The following is a 9,344-nucleotide window of genomic DNA, read 5'->3' as shown; positions in this document are numbered from 1 at the left end:
GGTGAACTAAACTGCGAGGAAGGTGCGAGCTGTCGTCTTCGACACAGTTGATATGAGTCAGACGTGGGTGTTAAGAGACCGAGGCTGGATGACACAGGAGGTTTGGTGTATGACTGGACCGATTGTGGGTCTTATCTCCGGTCTGATCGGAGCCACAGTCGCGTTACGTCATGAAGCCAGAAGTCAGACACAGGAGTGTACATCTGTACCATGTGGGTGCAAAGATGCAGCTGATCCACCAGTGTTCTACTTGGTGTCTAACCATGGAACTGTGGCGTGAGTTTCCCACACACGGCAGCGTCTGGATTTATTGCGGTTTTAAAATAAAATGTTTCCCGTAAACGCACTGGTTACTGATGCAGGAAGGTTTAAATCACCTGATTCTTACGGGAACGCAAACATTCCCGGCAGCATCAGTTCCCAGATAAATCACCGTCGCATTAAAAAAAAGACGAGGTTCGGCTCACAGAACAGCAGTGATTTGTTTCCTCTGTGTGTAGCATACGACTGGTTTTGTGGATCGGTGCATTCGTTTACAACCTTGTAAAACCATGGGGAATAAATTTAAATATTAAATAAGCTATAAATGACATGACAGATGGTTAAGAATGAGCAGTGAAACCAGCTCAGTGTTCAGACAGATGTACTTTTCTGCAACACATTTCAATTAAAAAGACAAGCCAGCTTCAAAGAATACTGTATTTATTTATTTTTTAATTAACACATAGTTAATTAATTTCAAAACTCACCTTTAACTATATACAAACCCAGATAACAGCAATGTTGGTTAAATTACTTAATAATGTCATTATTATGACCTGAACAGCAACAAGTGCAGAGGAATAAGGCTGGGTAGATTATTAATCTGGGTCTTACGCAGACACAAATCATCATCATGAACAGTGCTCGTGTCAACATATTTGGAAAATGACACATGAACAAAACAATGACAGATGAAACTAATGTACATTTTGGTAGAAACCACTGTTTCTTTAAAAGTCTGTATTTGTTTCTGAAACAGTCTCAGCCACCTCCACCTCCCTCAGATGAGGAAGATGATGTCATCGGCCACCATGACCTGGTTGTCGTCCTGCATGCGAGTCAGAGCGGCGCGAACCTCGGTCTCCGTGAAGCCGACCTTACTCTCTTTGTTGATGTCGTCCATCAGCGTCTTCATCTTCACCGACTGAGCGTGAGCAGACTGGAACACGGCGAACAGCGACGACTTGAAGTCTTTCAGTCTGCAGAGGGGATTAATGTTAGGGTTGCAGCTTATAAAACGATGCAATGGCCTCAAAAGGATAAAAGACAAAGTCATTTTAAGCACAGTTGTCAACAAATTATGACAAATGATTTAAGTTGACTCATTATTTTGTTTTAAAGTCATCAGATGGCGCAATTTCAGCAGGAATCAGTGACGTACCTCTCTGCAGAGAGCTCAGAGTCATCAGCCTGTGATGATGCATCCATGGGCTCCTCCTCTTGTGGTTGCTTGCCTGGTTTGTGCATTCCTGCTTGAACTAAAGAGTGTAATACATCAATGCGAGGGCAATGTTTTATACAGAAAGTGGCAAAAAAAAACACAATGACAAATGACAAAAACAGTTATTTACAGTGTGTAAAGCTCTTAAAAACTTAAAATATTTCTCAGAAACGGTTAATAAAAATGACTTTAAAACAATTAAATGCTAATATTAAGTTGGTTAAACACTCAACCCTTTAACTTCTCACTCAAAAGTAGCAAAACAACATAATACGAACATAAAAATAAAATCTAAATACACAAGCACAAAAGTATTGTGCTTATCAAACCTGCACATAATGTTAAGTCAGAATTAAAGTAACCAACTCAAATAGAGTAAAAAGGTACAATATTTACCTCTGAAAAGTAAAGTAAGACTTAAATCAGCAGTAAATGTGCTTGTATGTGGTTGAACTTTTACATATAAAGCATGTCACATGATCATATGCAAATCAATTATTTAGTAGGTTTTACTTTAAAAACAAAAAAGGGCAGAAAAGGGAAAAAAAAGTGCCCCTTGATAGAAAGTAATTCTTACTCTCAGGAACTTCCTGCTCTTCACTGAAATCATATGGGCTGTGGGGCTCACTGCCCTGAGAGCCACGGTGCCCCCTGCAGGACACAGACGATACAATAGAAGGTAAACAGCAGTGAACAGCAGGGAAAGTCAGAAGAGCTGACGCACTGCCACAATGTAGAATTAAGCTGAGTGAAGCTCGACAGTTCACCTCTTTCTCTGGGGTCTCTGTGACTGTGACTGTGGACGCTGAGTGGACGTCTCTTCGTCCTCCTCCTCTGAACCGGAGTCCCGCGCCGGTCGCGAGCGCTTCTTCTCCTTCTCCAGAACCTGGACACAGACGTACAACATAGACCAACGGAGTTAAGTTAAACACGTTACTGCAGAAACCTTCAGTCTCCTACTGCTCTGCAGGTGCACACCTTTTTAAAGTAGGCAAACTGGACCAGCTCCACGGCCACCTCCGAGTCCTCCAGCTCCACCGCTTTGCTCATGCGGGACTTGGCGTGAGCTGTGGACAGACGGATCATCGTCTCCAGTGTTCGGGCCGTCACTGGTGAGGTCTGAGGAGGAGAGAGGCAGAGGTCAGGACTGAGTCATACTGTTCATCGAGCACATCAGGCAACACTAATTATCAGGAGGTGTAAGCTTACATTTTTATGACTTCAATGAAAGTGAAGGACCTGTGACAGTGTGTGTGTGTGTGTGTGTGTGTGTGTGTGTGTGTGTGTGTGTGTGTGTGTGTGTGTGTGTGTGTGTGTGTGTGTGTGTGTGTGTGTGTGTGTGTGTGTGTGTGTGTGTGTGTGTGTGTGTGTGTGTGGGTCTCTGCAGGTTTCAACAAGTCAAATTTAAGACTTTTTAAAGACAATAATGAATACAATATAAGACCCATTTAAAATCCATACTGGCAAAAAAGTACAAAAGACATGAAGGAAAAACGGAGCCACAAAAATCGTTGAACTTGCAATTCCGCTTAGCTGTGGGTTTTCATTAAGTTTTCTCCGCTGCTATGCTAAGCTGTAACACACAGCGGCACACGCACAGCATACTAGCTAGTGGTACGCCTTAGGGTCCCCCAGGAAGAGCTGGAGGAAGTGTCCTGCGAGAGGGAGGTCTGGGCGTCCCTTCTCAGACTGCTGCCCCCGCGACCCGGCCCCGGATAAGCGGAAGAAGATGGATGGATGGATGGATGGATGGATGGATGGATGGATATAAGACTTTTTAAGACCCCGCGGATACCCTGGTGTGTGTGTGTGCGTGTGTTCCTACTCACCCTGGCGATATCAGCAGCCAGCTGCTCCTGACCCCTAAGTCTGGCGTATTCCTCTGCGATGTGATTGGCCGCCTCCTCTGTCAGCACAGGTGTCACAGACTTGGCGATGTGGATGTACTTCCTCATGAACTCCTTACTCACAATCTTATCCCTGAAACCAAACAAAAGGTCATTTAAACCTTTCAACTTAATGCCTTTTCTTTCTCTCTCATGTCAAATCAGAGGAGCGTGTGCGTACTTCTTCCTCTTGCTTCCATGCAGCAGGTTGTTGTGCTTCTCATAGATCTGCAGCTCCTCATCCTCCTCTACTACTGCGTCTGGATCCTCTGTAGCCAGGACGTCTACGCTGCCGCCCAGAGCCATGGCTACAACAGCAAAACAACAATTATTTAGATATCTGAATATTAAAAGCTACGCAGAACGGTGCTTTACAAAACCCCTGGTTCACAGTACCTGCTCCCTCCTGCTCACGCGGGTCACGGTAGCGATGCATCCTCAGCACGTGGTCCGAGATCTCGCGGTCCTGCTCTGGATCCATCTGATCCAACACGATGAAGAGCAGGTCGAAACGTGACAGCAGGGAGTCTTGAAGGCCGATGTTTTCCATGGGTGTTTTGTACTGGTCATACTGCAAATACGACATTTATCTTTTAAAAGATGAAAGTAAAATAGAAAACTCCCACACGTTTGCTGATCACGTGTGTGGTTACTCACTCTGCCGTAGACTGGGTTAGCAGCTGCCAGCACAGAACAGCGGGCGTTGAGGCGGGCGTGGATTCCTGCCTTGGCGATGGTCACGCGGCCCTGCTCCATCACCTCATGGATGGCCGTGCGGTCCATGTCGGACATCTTGTCGAACTCGTCGATGCACACCACGCCCCGGTCAGCCAGCACCATGGCGCCCGCCTCCAGACGACGCTCACCTGAAAAGAAGACGTGTGTTTACCCGCTGTAATCTTTGAAGAATATGAACAGTTGAGTGATAGTCGGAAACAAAAGGGAAAAACTGATTTTTAGCAACTAATCAAAAGGCTCACCTAATAAAAGCTATGCAATAATATTCTGCACTATTCAAAAAACATATTTGATGTTTTATCTAGTCATGATGCAGCCTTTTTGGACTGGGACAGATGTTTGTACCCTGTCACTCTCCCACACCAGTCCATGGAGACAACAAGCATTTTATGCATGTTAGGTCGATTTCTACCTCATTTGATGAGTTTGCCTCACTTTGGTAAATCTGACAGAATGATTTCAAACACAGAAATCACAAGACGAGACATGTTAACTTAGTGATGGAGGCAGCAGTGGACCAACAACTGTGTGACTTGATGTGCAGGGGATTTATGTTTTACAAAACTACAACAGTCTTAAGCCATATGTTCTTTGCCGTTCTGCTGGCAGTCGTGTTTCCAGTACAAATGTGTGCATGTACTGTACTTTTAAGCTGCATTAAGAGCCAGAAAAGTAAAGAGGATTTTCATATGCATCATAAGTGTATGTGTATTTATTTGCGTGTGTCATACCAGTCTCCTGGTCAGTAGTGACCGCAGCGGTCAGACCCACTCCAGAGGAGCCTCGTCCAGTGGTGGGGATGGCTCTGGGTGCTGTGTGAAGCACATAACGCAGCAACTGGGACTTGGCCACTGATGGATCACCTGCAGAACAAAATAACACGAGGTGATTACCCTCATATAAATCACAAGTTGCCTGGCTGACTGACGAAATAAGCAGGAAACGCTCGGGTACCAATGAGCAGGACGTTGATGTCTCCTCTGATGCGGGAGCCGTTTTCCAGCACCTTCTCCACACCACCGAGCAGCATGCAGAGGATGGCCTTCTTGATGTACTCGTGTCCGTGAATGCTGGGAGCCAGGGAGTGAGCCAGCCGATCAAACACATCCTGGGTGCAAACAGGAAAGCTTTTTATTTTCTTGTGTACTTAAAGGATTGACTTTTGCAAACATGCAGTCTATTACAAAAGCCTTACAATGGAGCGAGACTGGCTGAAGTTCCTGATTTTGGCCACGTCTCCAGTAGAGAAGTTGGGGGCCACCTCTTTGCTCATTTGCTTGACGTGACAGGCGATCATGATGGTCCTGAGGAGGAAAGAGGCACACGATTCAGAACAGAGCAGGAGGATGAATTCAGCGTCTCAGTCAGTTTAACATACAAGCTCATGTCTCACCGGAACGTGCCGGACGTGAAGCCTCCCTTCTTTCCAGGTAAACAGCGGTATGTCCCAATAACCTGCACTCTGTCTCCCGGTTTGACCACGTCCACGAGGTCGTTGTCCAGGATGATGTCCACAGAGCGAGGAAGCTGGCCGGCCGGTGCCTTCTCTGGCATCTCCTGCACTGTGATGGTCTGGTGGTCCTTGTAGATGGACAGACCAAACTCTGTCTCCAGAGGGTTGTTCTCCTCATCCTGTCAGGAGGAGAGAGGATGAAAGTGAGTACGGCTCTTGTAACTTAACACAGGACAGGTTCTTAAATGGAAAAATCAGTACCTTGGTGGGGTAGACGGCACTGGAAGGGAAAGCATCCAGAGAGGTCATGTCTGTGTACTTCCTCTCCATCGTCTTCTTGGTGGCCGGGCAGTAGTGGACGCTGCGCACCACTTTGGGGCGCACCAGAGAACCTGAAGAACGATAAAAAGGAGGAAATTAGTACAAGAATGTCAGTATGCATGCAGCGCCGACGATATCACTTTCTACAGTCACAATATAACATGGGTTTAATAGCTATATATCGTTTAGAGCAGGGGTTCTCAAAGTTTTGATACCTGAGGGCCAATTTAGGAACCCAACATTGGACTAAGGGCCGCCAAATTTGTAATAATTCTAATGACCAGATTGTAGTTGTACAGTTTACACATATTGGTCTGTATCCAGTAATGTCCAATAAACATTTAACAAGCTTAGTAGCTCCTGGATTAAAACTATCAACTGTAATTCATTGGGGGCCGCCAGAAATGTTTTTGTGGGCCGCCATTGGCCCCCAGGCCGCACTTTGAGAACCAATGGTTTAGAGGGATGGGCATGAACATTTTATCACTTGCTTGATCACCATTTTCAATTGTATTAAAAAGATGCAACATTTTTTCTTTTTTTTTATTACAAGGAGGCAGCAGCAGCAAGCCTTTAGTTGGTGGCCTTCATGTGACTTTGCAAAAGTGATGACATTTCAGAGGTTACTTGAACGCATCTTGAATCAGCTCAATACACTGAAGTATGCACAAAAATGATGAAATTTCACAGGGTCCTTGAATGCATCTCATTAGCTACTCCTCGTAGCTGAACCCTGCACACATTACACTTGTTCTAATTTACTCATTTAGAATATTTAAAGGTCCATTATGTAATAAATCTAAAGCAACTGGCCATAAAATCCTCCTAATGTCACAGAGACTCAGGAATAATGTTCATACAACAAACTGAACTCAACAACAACAACAGTACAGCCAAAATATTTGCCTTAAAACAAAAATTTTTGCAGACTGCAAATCATGTTTTTGTTTGAAATCATGTTTTGGCATGTGGCGCCACCTACCGCCATCTACCAATCATTGCAGTCAGTAGAGTCTCAGCTACCGAGCAACCACGGGTTGCCAGTTACGTCAGAAAACAAAACCTAAAAGACCTCAGTATTTTGAATTTGAATGTTGTAACCGTTTTTGGCCACATTCTTACATATGGCACCTTTAAGTATTCAAACAGCATTGTTGCATACATTGAACAAACACTTTGAGATATACCACATATACATTATTAATATTTTACATAGAACAAACGTTTTTTCTATTCATTAAGACTCAGCTAATTGTAATGGTTCACACAACAGCAAAAATGGGTCTTTAATATACAGATATAGCATAACAATCATAATCAACCGATTTCAAAATGGTGATCGTGAATCCTTCAGCTATCAACTTTTTCCAAAACACGACAAAGGAGAAGATAATGGTGTATAAAAATAAGTATTTTCATGTTCTTCCTGGGGGAATCACCACATGAAAAAAGAAAAGTGGACTTACACTTGGTGATGATGCCCTCCACACACACCATGCTGCCCAGCAGACGGGAGGTCAGAGTTCGAGGGGTGACGTGTTTGGAGCCGAAGCTGCCCTCCAGGGCGATGAAGAACTCCTCGTACTGCTTGGCGTAGGTGGCGTCCACCGAGGCCACCACGTCCTTCAGTGCACGCTGGAACACGAGCAGCTCCTCAAAGGCATTGCTCATCAGTCTGAGAGAGAGAGATGAAGGACATTCAAGGTCATGGACTTGATTATGGATTTTACCACTGGGTGTTTGTGTTGCCACAAAGAAGATAATCAACACAGTAAAACATTTGCAGTAAATCTCCACCATAGAAATGTGTGATAATAGCATCGATGAGCCTTGATATGCAGTAATGATAATATTAATGATGGCTTTGTTCAGTTCATTTGATTATTTACAGTAATCTGCTCTTAAATAAGGTTTACATTATGGTAAACTCAACCACAGAACACATTGGTCTAGGATTTTTACACAAGTTTAGATTTTTATGGCATAAATTTAGAACTCAAATCATGTCATTTTTGCAGTGTGGCTGCTACTGTGGACACATGAGAAGAACATGGGTCACTTCAATGTGTAACAGAGTCATTTATGAAAAGAATTCTCCTCATATTCAGACATGCACAATAAAGACATTTACATACACATACACACAACACTTTCTTTCCAAGAGGACACGTAGCTCTGGGTCACAGAGCTTTCTATTTCTTCCCAAAGTTGAAAGATTTGTTTCAAATAACATGAATAAAATGATGTGATTAGGGCTTTAACTAAGCGATTAATCAACGGAATTTTCTCAGTTGATCAATTTAAGAAACCCATCTCTTGGAATTGCCTGGTTTATCTGACCAAAAAAATGATGTTCAGTGTTACAGAAATGACAGGAAAAGTTGTCAAAAAGAAACTTAGATATTGTACAAAATTGGTCTCTTGGAACAATTGTTATTACAACTTGGGCCACAGCGGTTTTGTCATCTTTAAAAGTGGGTCACCACCATACACAAACACACACATCACTTCTGCTGCAGTACATTTAAATGCTTAAGGAAGACTTTGTTCTGATTTTACTGAATTTATTCAACACTTCGTTTGTTTTATTTCTGTTATTTTCTGAAATATAATAAGATACAACATCTCACCCTGCAGCCACTACACAACACAAGTGACAGAATTAAAAGGTAACATAACACAGTGTCACGTTAATGTGACTATGTGTGACAACACATTTGTGCCTCAATTTGAATCAAAGAGAAACTCTAAAATGGTCCTATGCACGCGCTCGCACACACACAGTATTATGAGCAGCATCCTCACTTTGCAGCTCGTGCCTCGTTGCGTCTCCTCAGGTCGTTGATGTTGACGGTTAGTCGAGCTTTATTCTCACCGATCATGTCCCGCACTTTGCTCTGGTAAATCCCCTGGTCTTGCTGCATGTTGGGCAGGAAAAGTTCGGTCAGACATTTTAAACCCAAAACTTTTCTGACAACAATCTCAAGAAAATGGACGCTTCAGGTCAGAGTAAAGAAGCAGACTGAATCGATCAATCAGGCTCAAATTCTAGCACCAAATAATAACACGGATCAATCACAAAGTGGTTAAATAATAAAAGTGACTTCTTTTGTTGTGACCGCATGGTTTCTGTAAGTGCAGAGCTGAAGTAGAGACTCACATCATCGTCCAGGAAGTCCAGATAATCCCTCTGAGCCTCCCTCATCTCACGATCATCGACCACGTCAGTTGCCATGTTGTCTGAAAGTCACTTACACTTGAAAAGTCTGAATAAAAATAAAAGAGTACAGTTCAAAGTGCACAGACTCCGGAGTCGCTGTCTTCACCGCCGCAGCCAAACCACACGACTGAAAGGTTTTCGCGCCACTGCGTACCGGCCACGAGTAAAGCGTAACGTGTGATTGGTCAGCTCGACACGTTACATTTGCATAGTCGGCGGGTGAACGTGCAGCTGTCCAATAGA

The 9,344-nt window shown here is 43.8% G+C and overlaps 1 protein-coding gene across 1 annotated transcript; it reads right to left on the bottom strand.

The window, feature by feature from the left end:
* Positions 1-1,042: 1,042 nt before the first annotated feature.
* mcm3 (minichromosome maintenance complex component 3) lies at positions 1,043-9,116 on the bottom strand (the record flags this gene model as incomplete). Its single annotated transcript, XM_083898237.1, has 17 exons — positions 1,043-1,241; positions 1,424-1,520; positions 2,061-2,134; positions 2,251-2,369; positions 2,462-2,602; positions 3,313-3,463; positions 3,551-3,677; positions 3,766-3,940; positions 4,027-4,235; positions 4,839-4,970; positions 5,062-5,215; positions 5,303-5,411; positions 5,501-5,739; positions 5,822-5,952; positions 7,348-7,556; positions 8,687-8,799; positions 9,042-9,116. 17 exons carry the CDS (start codon positions 9,114-9,116, stop codon positions 1,043-1,045), a joined length of 2,454 nt encoding a protein of 817 aa, XP_083754363.1.
* Positions 9,117-9,344: the final 228 nt, after the last annotated feature.

The sequence above is a fragment of the Microchirus variegatus genome (assembly GCF_963457635.1).
Source record: "Microchirus variegatus genome assembly, chromosome: 12".
Classification (NCBI taxonomy): Eukaryota; Metazoa; Chordata; class Actinopteri; order Pleuronectiformes; family Soleidae; genus Microchirus; species Microchirus variegatus.
This window is presented reverse-complemented; position numbering and strand designations above follow the sequence as displayed.